Source organism: Humulus lupulus, chromosome 4, assembly GCF_963169125.1.
Source record: "Humulus lupulus chromosome 4, drHumLupu1.1, whole genome shotgun sequence".
Taxonomy (NCBI): domain Eukaryota; kingdom Viridiplantae; phylum Streptophyta; class Magnoliopsida; order Rosales; family Cannabaceae; genus Humulus; species Humulus lupulus.
In genome coordinates this window covers 241,920,576-241,937,173 of record NC_084796.1, presented here as the reverse complement: position 1 = coordinate 241,937,173, position 16,598 = coordinate 241,920,576, and the positions used below count along the sequence as shown (strand labels likewise).

The 16,598-nt window shown below is 38.3% G+C and overlaps 1 protein-coding gene across 2 annotated transcripts; it reads left to right on the top strand.

The window, feature by feature from the left end:
- The first annotated feature begins 7,283 nt into the window (after window positions 1-7,283).
- LOC133831445 (DExH-box ATP-dependent RNA helicase DExH12-like) lies at window positions 7,284-14,759 on the top strand. 2 transcript variants are annotated; one of them, XM_062261742.1, is made up of 4 exons: window positions 7,284-7,441; window positions 7,580-10,584; window positions 10,859-11,248; window positions 11,383-14,759. In XM_062261742.1, the coding sequence occupies exons 2-4, from the start codon at window positions 7,615-7,617 to the stop codon at window positions 14,551-14,553; spliced, it is 6,531 nt and encodes a 2,176-aa protein (XP_062117726.1). In that variant the 5' UTR covers window positions 7,284-7,441; window positions 7,580-7,614; the 3' UTR covers window positions 14,554-14,759. The 2 variants fall into 2 exon arrangements, with proteins under 2 accessions (XP_062117726.1, XP_062117727.1); XM_062261743.1 differs by lacking the exon at window positions 7,284-7,441 and having other exon boundaries at window positions 7,477-10,584.
- Window positions 14,760-16,598: the final 1,839 nt, after the last annotated feature.

Below are 16,598 nucleotides of genomic sequence, written 5' to 3'. Positions count from 1 at the left end.
ACCGAAAAAACCAAAACTAATTAAACCGAACACCGAAAAAACCGTTAACGGCGTAAACCGCCACTGTTTGGTCTGTTTGAAAAATCCGTATAGACCGACTGGTTTGAACCGAAACCGACCGAACTTATATATATATATGTTATGTTATGCTTATGGACTTTTAATTATGTTTTCAAACTTTCAAATTTGTGAATGTAACTATGTTCTATGTATTTATGTTTTAAAAAAACACAAAAATGGATTCCAACAATCCAAAAATATAGTTTTTTTAACTAAAACTTTCTAAAAAATTATGGAATTCTTTTTTAAAAAAAAAGAACTTCGGTCGGTGTTTTTCTTTAATTGGTTTGGTCGGTCGGTTTTTAGATCGCACCAATCCGGACTGAAAACCGAATTCTGAATTTAATAATATAAAAAAACTGCCCAAACTGACCGATGGTCAGCCCTAGAATGGAGTAGCGATCACAACGACGTGATTCTTTGATTAATATGAAATTATAACTATGTACACAAACGACTTCCACAAAATTGCTGGATTTGCAAGCTGGGAAGACCACCCATTCTCGTGCCTATCCACATATGTGCACAAAAATTGTACAGATCAAAACCAACCTCAATAGGAGACGTACCACTGCCACGAGGCCAGTCGAAACCTTTTTTTGTACGGAAACAACGAAGATAAATTCATAAAATTGTTTGATCTAAGAAATGGGGATATTAAAATACATAGTGATGTTGGACTTCCCATACAACCAATCCAATTCTCAAAACCAATTGCCTGGAGTACCAATGAATGTGTTATACTACACTCTAGCCACGGATTACGAATATGGGACTTGTTTTGTAATAGGGCCGTACAAATAAGACATCTTCCATCAGTGGGAAAGACAATTAAGGCATTCACAACCATTAAAGATTTCAACGACAACCAAATTGATCTTCATAACAGGTACTACTTTTTTCTTAACCTAATCTTCGATATTATAGTAAAAAAAAAACAAAAATTCATTTTATAGCCCCCCTCCCCACCAAAAAAAAAACCTAAACTGTTCTTAATTGTATCATGTAAAACATTGGGAACAGGATAACCATGAATGGTGTAGATGCATTATATTGTACCGATGACAGATTGTACTTATTCAACTCCAGAAATCCAACTATCATAGTTATTGACCTACCACAATAAATTATAGATGTCTACAGCATCACCCTCGACAAATATTCAGTTCTTCTCTGTAACGCCCCAAACTCCAGGGACCGTTACGGTGTGCCTTGTAAGCAGTGCTAAACTCGCTAATCGAGTCATTTGGCCAAAATCATGATCTAGGTATGATTAGCGGCTTAGGGATTAAAACTTTGGTTAGGAGATAACGTCTCACTAGAACGTTTAGTATATACATTGGGATCCCGAAAATAAAGTTTCAGAGTCTATTACAGAAAATATTTACAACAGGTCATTCTAAGCGGCAAAACAGGGTTCAACCCTAGTTCCACTTTAAACCTCGGCCGTGGCGGACGAGCAGCCGCATATGTACACGTCATCACCTAAGCTCTCCAACTCAAGGATGGTCTAGCTTCCTCTTGCCTTTACCTGCACCACGTAGCACCCGTGAGCCGAAGCCCAGCAAGAAAACACAATAAAGCATGATATAATATCAACAACGATCCTAATAACCGTTCAGGACTATCAGTCCAAACAAATAGGTGACAATAGCCAAAAGTCACAGTAATGAGCATCGCTCCTTCTAGCCATGTGACGATAGGGTCACCAGGGCTTAACTGATAGGTGATCCTTTCATAAGTTTGATTAGGACAGGTGTATGGTGAATGGTCACCAACATAACCTTCCTCCCGACTCTAGAGTCGTGCTATGGACAGCGTCCCTTAGCCATGTGACAAACAGTCACCGGGGTCATATACCTTGGCTATAAACATCTGGTCATAGACCAGGCAAGTGCTTATAAGTTCTTCGACCTTAGGGTCGGTCCCGCACTAATGCCATGGAGCTATTCAATGCGTGATCATCGACCTTAGGGTCGGTCTGGCATTAGTGCTTTAGAGCCACTCAATGCACGATTCTCGACTTTAGAGTCGGTCCAGCATTAATGCCATGGAGCCATTCAATGCATGATTCATCGACCTTAGGGTCGGTCTAGCATTAATGCCATAGAGCCATTCAATGCGTGATTCTTGACTTTAGAGTCGGTCCCTGACTAGTCAGTGTCATACACAAGTAAGTCATGCCACCAATCATATATCACATGTTCCGTATCCATAACAAGGCATTCAGCATGCTTACTAAACAGGTATTCGTACTATTAGGACCATGCGTAAACACAGAGGCTCAAGCTCTGAACAATATCATACTCGGTATATAAAGCATGTCCTAATCACATGTTTCTCATGCATCATATGCAATATCCAGCAATCCAGCATGCACCAATAACAATCATGCATGTCACGTTTAATAGTCAACCAACATGCATCAAGAATAGCCATGCATGTCATACATAATAAACAACCGACATGCATCAATAATAACCACGCATGTCATACTCATTAATCAACCAACATGCATCATAATAACCGTGCATGTCATACATAATAATCAACCGACATGCGTCAATAATAACCATGCATGTCTCATATACACAGGGTGCAGTTTTCTTACCTCAAAGTCGAGCTAGAACGATTTAAAGAACGACCCTTGAGAGCGATCAACTTCTAGTCCATTAGCGGTCACCTAGTCATAACCAAATATTAAACCTCATCAAAATGAGTAATTAAATACTTCCAAACCCAACCCAAGCCTCCGGAATATCAAATCCCACTCAACTAGGTAGTAGGATCGATCCTAGGCCCTTAGAGTTAAGTTTCCATCACAAAAACACACTTTTGGGAAATTTTTCCCTTAAGGGTCGCGGCCCTACATGGACCATGCCGCGGCCCGCCCCCCTGTCAGAGCCTTCACCACCTTCTTCAAGCTAGGGTCGCGGCGCCCAAGAACAGGGCCGCGGCCCAACTTCGCACCAGCCATTTTTCTTCGTTTTTCCACTTCTAAAACCTTCCAAAAACCCATCTAAACATCTCCAAATCATCAAATCAATATTACCAAACTTCTCAATGGTCCAAAGCCACCAAAACCTGAAGCTCAAACCAACCAAAAACTCAACAATTCACAAAGTCCAATCCTAAGCTTAAAAACTTAAGAAACTCAAAACTTAACTCAAAAAAACAGAGCACACCTTAAATTCATAACTGGAACTCACCTCAAACACGGTTTTGAATCCCCTTTAATGGCTGTGACAAGTTCCCTAGCTTCCCCCTTTGATCTCCAAGCTTAACTCCTCAAGGTGGCTCTCAAAATTCAAAGAAAAGGATGAAGGAAAGTTTGTACGGGAGAGAAAGGAAGAAAGGATGAGGTTAGGCTCTGTTTTGCTCTGTTTCTACAGCCTTCCAAACCCCCAAAAACTGATATAAATCCTTAAGGTCAAAAGACCATAATGCCCTAAAAGCTTCTAAACACTCCCAAGGGTAAATTCAGCATTTCCAACTATACCGTTAATTATAATTAACGCTCTCCAATTCCCGCTAATCTCAACATTCCCAAATACCAATAAATCATATCCCATTACCCTTTAATTCCCGGTAATGCTCTAATCATTAAATTCACCCCGAGACTCACCCCGAGCCCCGAACTTAAACCCGTTATGACTAGACCGAACACTTACATCTCATGATCGTCTCATGTCGATAGCTCGAACCAATCCACCTTATAGTGTGGCTATATTAATTAATCACAATCATGCACCCAAAATATACAATTACGCCCACAGTGGCCAAATTACCAAAATACCCTCACAATAATAAATTCTCCCATATGCATGCATCCACCATCATATAATAATATAATTCACGTAAACATGCATATAATCATTAAATACTATAATAAATCAATTATGGCCCTCCCGACCTCCTAATCAAGGTCCTAAACCTTATTAGGAAATTTGGGGCATTACATTCTCGGCGTACGGACTTCGTCTATGTCAAAATATTATCATCACCAAGACAAGGTAGTCGACATAGATATCAGGGTAGGTAGTTCAATGACAACCTACATACTTCCAGGATCCCCACAAGATTTATAATTAGATACAAGAATCAAGCAAGTATGGTCAAATGGAGAAAGAGTATTAGCACTAAACCAGAGAGGTGTCTTCGTTTTCTATCACTATAGCTTAGATTACACATGCGTAATTGGGGACGTTCTACTGCCATCTATATGACACATTCGTACAATCAACACATCTCACTTGGTTAACCCCATCTTTCATGCAAACAATGACGAAATAATACTTTCTTCATCAACTAAGGCGCCAATGTGGTCTGTACTTTAAACCTATGTATTTTAAACTAAATTCCAAGTAAAGTTACAAAAGTATAATACGAATAATTCATCAATTAAGCATCTTCTAAATAAGGTGACATTAATTTTTTTTAATCGTTAACTTACACAGAATATTAGTTGCAACTAATGACGCCTAAAAAAACGGTCTAAAAGTTTGCATAATGATTTGCTTTAATAGAAAAAATATATTAGTGAAACTCATAGTGCATTATTTCTTTGTTTTATGTCTTATCGGTTGTCTACACCTTTGCCTCTTAATTGATTAATCAATTTCAAATAGAAAAAAGATAAGTTCTTTTTATATTGTTATTTGTGTATAACAATATAGATGGTAGGATTAAGATTTGATCATGAGCGCATTCCAAGGGATCAAATGTTGATGGGGTTGTACTTCTATAACTCAAAGTCTCATCTTTTTACTGTGTCTATATAATGTATATGTGTGTTTCCCCTATAATAGTTAGCAATTTCATAAATATATAGTCACATACTCTTTCTCATGTTAACTTTCATCTTTTATTGATCATTTTTTTCCTTTCATTTTTATCATTACTCTCATCGAGTTTTATATTGTTTAACTAATTTGACTTGAAATTATGTACATTGTGAAATTGTCTTTTGGCTCTGTCCAGAGTGTGCACTAATGAACAGTTTTGATGTACAAAAAATACAAATTAGATGCAGTCTGCATTCCTCTACATCAACTGATTGGACTAAAACTCTCATCATTGTATCGTGTAAGGTTAAAATCTCTTAACCTACTATTTGCTCCCAAACTTTCTAAAATTGGACTTAAGCACAGTTCAACTGTCACAATAGAAAGCAGTAATAACTGCAGTTTAAGTATTTGCCAATTTTAGTGGTTCAAAATGATCTTTAGACTCAAGCTAGTAAATAGACTCATCTTAGATCTCATCTTGTATTCAACATTGACAAATATTGTTCTGGGTTCTTGTATTATGTTGGTGAGAGTTTGAAAATTAAAAACAAACTTCTTATTCAAATTATATAACTTTGTATTGATTTAGATTTGTGCTTACTAAAGAGTGTTAGTCCCATCCAATTGATTTAGGTCATACTTGTTTGAACCAAGTAAATTTCTTATGTTGTTAACATGAGTACCATTTATCTTATTCTCATTTGGTCTAAAAATGTATTACTAGTGCAATGTTGTCAACATGAGTAATGCAGTCAATAAAGCTCTCTATGATGATCATGAGACAACTAAGGCTCATGAGGTGTGGTCATTGAATTCCAGTCATTGTTGGATTTTTTACTTTTTTACTTTTAGCTACAACATTATTACTCACCACTCAATTAAATATTACTTAGTAGCATAAAAATGTTACTTATACGCAAAAAAAAAAAAAAAAATTACTTCAAGGTTTTTTACTTTTAGATACAACGTTATTACTGACCATTTCATTAAACATTACTTAGCCGCATCAAAAAATTACTTACCCAATATCATAAATAAGTTCAAACACAATAGATATTTTATCTTATTGCCCTCGATTGTACAATTTTTGGACTGCAAATTACTTTATTGTCCTTACTTTTCAAAGTCATGCCAGCACAACTTCTTTGATCCGGTTTACATAACCGGTTCATCAAGTATAAAGTTTAAAAAAGAAAAACACCAAAATTGTTCAAAACTTGACAATTGGAAAATTAATTGGATCCTACTATAATTTTGTAAGTTCAAAGCTTAGATTACACAATCGTGATTGAGGATGTTCTACTACCACCAATAAGACATATTCGTACAATCGACACATCCCAATTACTTGACCCCATCTTCCATGCAATCAATAACAAATTAATAATTTCCTCGTCAACTAAGCCGCCAATGTGGTTTGCAATTTAAACCTATGTACTTCACCGTACATGTCAAATGAACTTACAAAACTATAGTACGAATGATTCATCAATTAATCATCTTTTTATATTGTATGAGATTACATTTTTATTCTCCATTTATGACAGAAATATTTCAATCACACTTTTTTTTACGAAGTAGTGACTCCTAATCGAGCAACCATATAATTATTATAACTTAAATATGGTACGTTTAGTGGTATTATTATTATTATTATTATACTCTAATTGCGTTACACATAAGGGGATTATAAAATTACTTATGCAAAGGGAAAGTCTTACATACCAAATACCAAATACCAAATACCATATAATGGCCAAAATTTAATCTAAATTAACTATACAACCTAAAGCTACATAATCAATGACAATTCATTCTTCTAACCATTAAACAAGTCAAAACGGAGATATTCACTAAGACAATTCATTTGTTACTCGCAAAAAAACAAACAATAATTACTTTCGATTTTTTTACTTTCAGCTATTATATTATTACTAACCACTCTATTAAATATTACTTACCGACATCAAAAAGTTACTTATACGCAAATAAGTTACTGAGAAATTCATTACTTTTAGATACAACATTATTCCTCACTACTCCTTTAAAAATTACTAAGTGGCCCCTAAACATTACTTTTCCAATATCGTAAATATGTTTGAACACAATACTAATTTTACCTTATTGCCCTCCACTGTAGACTTTTTTTTACCTGCAAATTGCTGTTTTGCCCATACTTTTCAAATCATGTTAACATATTTTTTCACAACTGATTTTCATTACAGGCTGATCAAGTATAAAATTTTAATAATAAAAATATCAAAAAATTTAATAGGTTCACACTTGACGAGGACTAAAGAATTTGCAAAAAAAAAAAAAAAATAAGCATGAAATAAATTTATAAAACAAAAAAGGTGTTGCAATCATTTATATTATTTTATGAGACTTTTCTATTTGTTTTGTGGAGCAAGAACTTGTATGGATGGGGAACAAGAAATTCTAAGGCGTTTTTTTTGTAAAGCAAGAGTCCTTTTACGTATATCTAAAATATAAAGACTAATTTCAGGAACGAACGAACAAAGAAAAAAGAAAAAAGATCTCATTTCTCAAACCAAAGTTTCTCATAGTTATCGCTATCGTCATCGTCACGACAAGTAAGTTTCAGTGACTGTCCTCTTAACTGTTTTTTCTGATTAGGGTTTTGAAGATTATCATTTCTTACTTTATTACTTCCCGAAAACTTAAAACCCTAAAAACCCTCCTTTTCCCTCCTTCGTTTTCTGTCATTATAGGGTTTCTGGGATCTTCGAATCGGTAGCCCTTTACCATGGCCCACCTCGGCGGTGGTGCTGAGGCTCACGCCCGATTCAAGCAGTATGAGTACCGGGCCAACTCCAGTCTGGTGCTCACTACAGACTCTCGCCCGCGCGACACCCACGAGCCCACCGGAGAACCGGAATCTCTTTGGGGCAAAATCGATCCTAAAAGCTTTGGGGACAGGGCTTACAGGGGGAGGCCACCGGAGTTGGATGAGAAGCTGAAGAAATCCAAGGAGAAGAAGAAGAAAGAGCGTGACCCGCTTGCCGAACCCGGTCCAGCTCGTCAGGCCAAGAGACGCCGACTTCAGGAGGAGAGCGTCCTTACTACCACGGAAGAAGGCGTTTACCAGCCCAAGACAAAGGAAACTCGAGCTGCTTACGAAGCCATGCTCAGCGTCATTCAGCAACAGTTGGGTGGGCAGCCCCTGAGCATTGTCAGTGGTGCAGCGGATGAGATTTTGGCTCTTCTCAAGAATGATGTTTTCAAAAACCCTGAAAAGAAAAAAGAGATTGAGAAGTTATTGAATCCCATTCCCAACCAGGTATTCGATCAGTTGGTTTCTATTGGTAGGCTTATCACCGACTTCCAAGATGGGAGTGATGCTGCAGCTACTGCTGTAACCAATGGCGGTGATGATGCTCTCGATGATGATATGGGTGTTGCTGTAGAATTTGAAGAGAATGAGGATGATGAGGAAGAGAGTGATCTTGATATGGTCCAAGAGGAAGATGAAGAGGATGATGACGATGTGGCAGAGCCAAATGAATCAGGGGCTATGCAAATGGGTGCTGGGATTGATGATGATGATATGCAGGAAGCAAATGAGGGTATGACCCTAAATGTCCAGGACATTGATGCTTATTGGTTGCAGAGAAAAATTTCTCAAGCTTATGAGCAGCAGATTGATCCACAACAGTGCCAGAAGCTTGCTGAAGAGGTGCTTAAGATTCTAGCCGAGGGTGACGATCGGGAGGTTGAAAACAAACTGGTGCTGCACCTCCAGTTCGACAAGTTCCCTCTCATTAAATTTCTGCTGCGAAATCGGCTGAAGATTGTGTGGTGTACCCGTTTGGCGAGGGCCGAGGACCAAGAGGAGAGGAAGAAAATCGAGGAGGAAATGGTTCAGTTGGGTCCTAATTTGGCTGCAATTCTGGAACAGTTGTATGCGACCAGGGCCACTGCTAAAGAGAGGCAAAAGAACTTGGAGAAGAGTATTAGAGAGGAGGCTCGAAGGTTGAAAGACGAGAGTGGTGGAGATGGTGACAGGAGCAGGAGGGGCCTAGTAGTTGACAGAGATTCAGACAGTGGTTGGTTGAAGGGTCAATTGCAGCTCCTTGATCTTGATAGCCTTGCACTTCAACATGGTAGACTTTCTTCGAATCATAAATGTATCCTTCCTGATGGATCATACAGACGCCCAAGTAAAGGGTATGAAGAAATTCATGTACCAGCGTTGAAGCCGAAACCATTTGATCCCGAGGAGAAGCTTATAAAGATATCTTCCATGCCAGAGTGGGCACAACCGGCTTTCAAAGGTATGACCCAGTTGAACAGGGTGCAGAGCAAGGTGTATGAGACTGCCCTTTTCAAGGCAGACAACCTTCTCCTTTGTGCTCCCACTGGTGCAGGAAAAACTAATGTTGCAGTGCTCACCATTCTTCAACAGCTTGGGTTGCACATGAATAAGGAGGATGGTACGATAAACCACAATGATTACAAGATTGTATACGTTGCGCCTATGAAAGCTCTTGTTGCTGAAGTTGTTGGCAATCTGTCTAATCGTTTGCAGCATTATGGTGTGACGGTGAGGGAGCTCAGTGGTGACCAGACTTTAACTCGCCAGCAGATTGAAGAAACTCAGATCATCGTCACAACTCCTGAGAAGTGGGACATCATTACAAGGAAGTCAGGTGATCGTACGTATACACAGCTTGTGAAACTTCTGATTATTGATGAAATTCATCTTCTTCATGATAATAGAGGTCCTGTGCTTGAAAGTATTGTAGCTAGAACTGTCAGGCAGATTGAAACCACAAAAGAGCATATCCGGTTGGTTGGTTTATCGGCTACGTTGCCAAATTATTTAGATGTGGCATTATTCTTACGGGTTGACCACAATAAAGGACTGTTCCATTTTGACAATAGTTATAGGCCTGTCCCGCTTTCTCAACAGTATATCGGAATCATGGTAAGGAAGCCATTGCAGAGGTTTCAATTGATGAATGATCTCTGTTATGAAAAGGTGATGGCCGTAGCAGGTAAGCATCAAGTTCTTATATTTGTCCACTCAAGGAAGGAGACAGCCAAGACGGCTCGTGCAATACGTGATACTGCACTTGCTAATGATACACTTGGTAGATTTTTAAAAGAAGATAGTGCCAGCCGTGAAATTCTCCATACACATACAGATCTTGTAAAAAGCAATGATCTCAAAGATCTTGTGCCTTATGGTTTTGCAATTCATCATGCTGGTTTGAACAGAACTGACCGACAGCTTGTGGAGGATCTCTTTTCTGACGGACACATACAAGTTTTGGTCTCCACTGCTACTCTTGCTTGGGGTGTGAATCTTCCTGCCCATACAGTGATTATTAAAGGTACACAAATTTATAATCCGGAAAAAGGAGCCTGGACAGAACTAAGTCCTCTGGATGTTATGCAGATGCTTGGTCGTGCCGGAAGGCCCCAATACGATTCATATGGTGAGGGAATAATTATTACTGGACACAGTGAGCTTCAATACTATCTTTCTTTGATGAATCAACAACTTCCTATTGAAAGTCAGTTTGTTTCCAAATTGGCTGATCAGTTGAATGCAGAAATTGTACTTGGTACTGTTCAGAATGCCAGAGAAGCTTGTAGTTGGCTTGGGTACACTTACTTATATGTCCGCATGATTCGAAATCCCACACTGTATGGTTTGGAAGCTGACGTTCTCAAGAGGGACGTAACATTGGAAGAGAGACGAGCTGATCTGGTAAGTTTTACTGCTTTTTATTTACGCATGAATAGTGTTATTCAGGGAGTAGGTTCCTTATCTTGCAGCAGGAGTAAAAAAAGGTGGCCAGGGAATGATATTTGTTTATAATTTCTTGTTATAGTTCTGTTTATTTTGTCTATTTTCTGTGTCATTTTTTTTTCCTTAAGAATCACCGAGGTCTTTGATGTATGTGATTTTTCAGCTTAATATCCTGTCACATGTTCTATTTGAATACGCTCTCACTTTTTGTTGTTGTTGTGATTCTTTGCAGATTCATTCTGCTGCTACCATCTTGGATAAAAACAACTTGATCAAGTATGATAGGAAAAGTGGATACTTCCAGGTTACAGATTTGGGTCGCATTGCCAGTTACTACTATATAACACACGGAACAATAGCTGCATATAATGAGCATTTGAAGCCTACAATGGGAGATACTGAGCTTTGTCGTCTGTTCTCACTCAGTGAGGAATTTAAATACGTGACTGTTAGGCAGGATGAAAAAATGGAATTAGCAAAGCTTCTCGATCGTGTTCCAATTCCTGTCAAAGAAAGCCTGGAAGAGCCTAGTGCCAAGATTAATGTTTTGCTGCAAGCCTATATCTCTCAGCTGAAGCTTGAAGGGCTTTCATTGACATCCGATATGGTGTACATAACTCAGGTTTTTATCTTAGCCTTTGTTTTAATTTATTTGTCTCTTATTACCAGAAATAAAAGCTAGAACTGGCAGCAGATTGTTATTTTTCCTTTTCGGTTTATTATTATTTATATATATGTTTTTCTTTCTATTTATAGAGTGCTGGGCGGCTTCTTCGAGCTCTTTTTGAAATAGTTTTGAAACGAGGATGGGTGCAAGTAGCAGAGAAGGCTTTGAACTTGTGCAGGATGGTAACCAGGAGAATGTGGAGTGTACAAACACCCCTTCGCCAATTTCATGGAATATCAAATGATATTCTAATGAAGTTGGAAAAGAAGGACTTGGCTTGGGAAAGGTACTATGATCTCTCATCTCAAGAGCTTGGGGAGCTAATTCGTGCCCCAAAGATGGGAAAAACACTACACAGGTACATTCACCAGTTTCCGAAATTAAACCTTGCAGCCCATGTTCAGCCAATTACTCGCACTGTTTTGAGGGTTGAGCTCACTGTTACACCCGACTTCCAATGGGAGGACAAAGTTCATGGATATGTGGAGCCATTTTGGGTAATTGTGGAGGATAATGATGGTGAATATATTCTTCATCACGAGTATTTTTTGCTAAAGAAGCAGTATATCGATGAGGACCACACTTTGCAGTTTACAGTTCCAATTTATGAACCTCTGCCACCCCAGTACTTCATTCGAGTTGTGTCAGATAAGTGGCTTGGAGCACAAACTGTTTTGCCTGTTTCCTTCAGACATCTCATCCTGCCTGAAAAGTATCCTCCTCCAACAGAGTTGCTGGATTTGCAACCATTGCCTGTGACTGCTTTGAGAAATTCGTTATATGAAGGTCTTTATGAGGGTTTTAAACATTTCAATCCTGTTCAGACTCAGGTTTTCACTGTTCTCTATAATTCAGATGACAATGTATTAGTAGCTGCACCAACTGGGAGTGGGAAGACCATATGTGCAGAGTTTGCCATATTGAGGAATCATCAAAAGGGGCATATGAGAGCAGTGTATATTGCACCCATTGAAGCTCTTGCTAAGGAGAGGTACCGTGATTGGAAGAACAAGTTTGAAAAGCCTCTAGAGCTGTCTGTTGTTGAATTAACTGGGGAAACAGCTACAGACTTGAAACTGCTTGAGAAAGGAAATATTATAATTAGTACTCCAGAGAAATGGGATGCTTTATCACGCCGCTGGAAACAACGGAAGCATGTCCAACAAGTTAGTCTGTTTATGATAGATGAACTTCACTTGATTGGAGGTCAGGGTGGTCCTGTCCTAGAGGTTGTAGTTTCTAGGATGAGATACATAGCTAGTCAGGTTGAGAATCAGATTCGAATTGTTGCTTTATCAACCTCTCTTGCAAATGCAAAGGATCTAGGGGAATGGATAGGAGCTAGCTCCCATGGCCTTTTTAATTTTCCTCCTGGTGTGCGTCCTGTGCCATTGGAAATACATATACAAGGAGTGGATATAACAAATTTTGAAGCAAGGATGCAAGCTATGACAAAACCAACATACACTGCTATCGTCCAGCATGCCAAGAATGAAAAACCAGCTATAGTGTATGTTCCTACCAGAAAGCATGTCCGGCTCACAGCTGTGGATCTGATGACTTACTCAAATGCTGACGGTGGAGGAAAGCCACCATTTCTATTGGGTTCATTGGAAGATCTTCAGCCCCTTATTGATGGACTCCATGATGAAATGTTGAAAGTGACCGTAAGTCAGGGGGTTGGTTACTTGCATGAAGGCTTATCCAGTTTGGATCAAGAAGTTGTTTCTGATCTTTTCCAAGCTGGACGGATTCAAGTGTGTGTCATGAGTAGTTCAATGTGTTGGGGAATGCCATTGTCGGCTCATTTGGTGGTTGTGATGGGAACCCAATACTATGATGGCCGTGAAAATGTCCACACAGATTATCCTGTCACTGATCTGTTGCAGATGATGGGTCATGCTAGTCGGCCGTTGCTAGATAACTCCGGTAAATGTGTGATTCTCTGTCATGCACCTCGCAAAGAATATTACAAGAAGTTCTTGTACGAAGCATTCCCAGTTGAAAGCCATTTACACCACTACTTGCATGACAATCTAAATGCTGAAGTTGTTGCTGGAATTATTGAGAACAAGCAAGATGCTGTGGATTACCTTACATGGACCTTCATGTACAGGAGGCTTGCACAGAATCCTAACTATTACAATCTTCAGGGAGTTAGCCACAGGCATCTTTCTGACCATCTGTCAGAGCTTGTGGAGAATACTCTGAATGATTTGGAGGCAAGTAAGTGTGTGGTTATCGAGGATGACATGGATCTTTCTCCTTCAAATCTTGGCTTAATTGCCTCATACTACTACATCAGCTATGCTACTATTGAGCGATTTAGCTCCTCTTTAACTTCCAAGACAAAGATGAAGGGTCTTCTAGAAATTCTGGCTTCTGCTTCAGAGTATGCACAACTTCCTATTCGACCTGGTGAAGATAATCATGTTCGGAGGCTAATCAATCACCAGAGATTTTCTTTTGAAAATCCCAAATGTGCAGATCCTCATGTAAAAGCAAACGCTCTACTTCAGGCCCACTTCTCAAGGCAACCTTTGGGTGGGAATTTGGCTCTTGACCAACGAGAGGTGCTCCTTTCTGCGAGTAGATTGCTACAAGCAATGGTTGATGTGATTTCTAGCAATGGATGGCTCAACTTAGCTCTTCTTGCAATGGAGGTTAGCCAGATGGTGACACAGGGCATGTGGGAACGTGATTCCATGCTTTTACAACTTCCTCACTTCACAAAGGAGCTGGCGAAACGATGCCAGGAAAACCCAGGCAGAAGTGTAGAGACAGTCTTTGATTTGGTAGAGATGGAGGATGATGAGAGGCATGAGTTACTCCAGATGTCGGATTCACAGTTGCTGGATATTGCCAAGTTTTGCAATCGTTTTCCCAACATTGATATGAGTTATGAAGTATTGGAGGGTGATAATGTGAGAGCAGGGGATATAGTTACATTGCAAGTGACTCTTGAGCGGGATCTTGAGGGGAGGACAGAGGTGGGGCCAGTAGATGCTCCGCGGTATCCCAAGGCAAAAGAAGAAGGGTGGTGGCTTGTAGTTGGTGATACGAAAAGTAATTCGTTGCTTGCCATTAAAAGGGTTTCCCTCCAAAGGAAGTCTAAGGTGAAGCTTGATTTTACAGCTCCCACTGAAGTGGGAAAGAAGAATTACACTCTCTATTTCATGTGTGATTCCTATTTGGGTTGTGATCAGGAATATAGTTTCAGTGTTGATGTGAACGAAGCAGGGCCTGATGAAGAAGATTAAAGCTGTCATTCTGGTTTTTGTATCTTAAACCCCCATAGTAGTCTTTTTGCAGTGAAGACAACTTTTGACACTACTGTTTTCTTTGATTTAAAGGTGTAATTTTCTACTAGAACTAGTGATGCAACCTTGCACTAAATGATTTTTCTTATACTTTTGCAATATGTTTCTTGCTCAAGAAGATAGAATGGAAATCTCAGTTTCAACTAGCTGACTGATTTGTTCTCTCTTGCTGTGCATGAAAATTAGCGTTGCCCTCCCAGTAATTTTTTAATGTTCTCCGCCAGTTTCATAATTTGGAGGGAATAGTGACAAGTACAGCTAACGAAAGTTGTCCAGAGGACCTTGCTTGAGAGAAACTTCTACCAGATCTTTTATACTCGTTATGAATATGGAAAACTACTATTATTATTATTATTAGGTAAGAATTATAACATATCACTATTCTTTTCCTGTGTTACGTTGGACATTCTTACTAACTGAACTTGATTGTGTGAACATAAAGAATGCTACATTTTCTGTCATCTTTATCATCAAAATTTGATTGTGATTATTCTTTATGTATGTTCCAGGGCCTTGTCATGTACAACTTCCTTTTTTTCCAAGATGCGACTTAATATAATCACATTGTGGTTTTAGTGAACAAGTAATGGGAATTTGAATCTGGTGAATAAGTAGGGTTGTGGTTTGTTGTTCTAATTAATGTATGTTTTCTTTTTTACTTGGCAGAACTAATAAAAGTACATGTTTTTTTATAATTCAATTTATTCTCATTGCATAATGTTGATCATTTTGATCTTGTATTATAATTTACAATAGCCTCTATCAGAAAGATACCCTCAAAACGGTGGAATTAAAACCCTGATTACTGTAGATTTGAAAGGCAAAGCGTATGAGTCTACTCTATTATCTTATAACGCGATATGTATGATAAAGAAGAGAAGTTGATACTGTAAATTTTTTGTTTCGTGATGGAGTTGCTTATGCAAAATGCCACTAAATTTCTCATTTATGATCTCTTCATGGAACACTCCATCAGGAGTTCAGGACCCTAAGACTGAGCATCTAATATAATATTTGTCACATTCTGTATCTGAAAATCATCTACCTTTTAGCAATTTTGGTTAATAGTATTGGGAAATGAGTTAGATTTCTCATGTCCTTAATACTTAAAATTGTACAATTTAAAATGCCTTTCCAAAACTACTCGTGATAAATATCGAGCCATCATGTCCTTTCATCAGTTTTTTTTCTTTCACTTTCACCACAATAAGCAAAAGCTCCATTCTCTCTCCTTCACGTTCTCACTCTTTCCCTAACATTTTCTTTTTGACTCTCCCTCCCCGTGTAGTTACGTCATTGAAGAAGCTCACAAACTTTTTTTTCCATAAATCAAAGAACGACGAGGAAGAATACAAAGTTTCTATTTGAATTTAAGCAATTATCTAGTTCATTTATCATCTTTTCAATCAATTATATTAACATTTACACGTGAATTTGTGAACCTAGAGTAAAAAAGATTGTATTACAAACATGTGATTCATGTGAACCATAAACATAATATATAAAGGACATATGCATAAACATACAAATTATAGGCATATATATAAATATAAGTAGCACAGATATATAAATTTCATATTACCGAGATGTGCACCACAAGTATTAAAATATAAACTAAAGTATAAAATGTGAGCCAAAAACTATGCGACAGAAGCCGGTGAAGAAAACATGAGAAAAAGAAAACAAAGAAAATAGTGTATAATATTAGGGAATGGAGAAAATGAGGGCTCAGTGAGAATTTTGCATTAAAATATAGGATACATTGGGGACAAACGATGAGTAATCTTTCATAGGGCATGTAGCAAATTCATACCAAAATCATAATTCAAGGAGTTAAATGAAAACATATTAGTCATTAAGTGGCCCTAAAAGAAACAAATAATTAAAGCTAGGGCAATTTCATACCAAGGCAAAAGTAAGAAGGTTAAAAAAAAACAGTTTTGCAAATTGGGGTCATGTAGAACTGGGCTTTAGAGAGCAACAGG

Bases quoted from the DNA above. Each gene is read 5' to 3' on its own strand.
- LOC133831445 (XM_062261742.1), top strand. From the start codon at position 7,615: ATGGCCCACCTCGGCGGTGGTGCTGAGGCTCACGCCCGATTCAAGCAG. The intron at 10,585-10,858 runs GTAAGTTTTACT...GATTCTTTGCAG, and splicing joins AAGAGAGACGAGCTGATCTG to ATTCATTCTGCTGCTACCAT. The intron at 11,249-11,382 runs GTTTTTATCTTA...TTCTATTTATAG, and splicing joins ATATGGTGTACATAACTCAG to AGTGCTGGGCGGCTTCTTCG.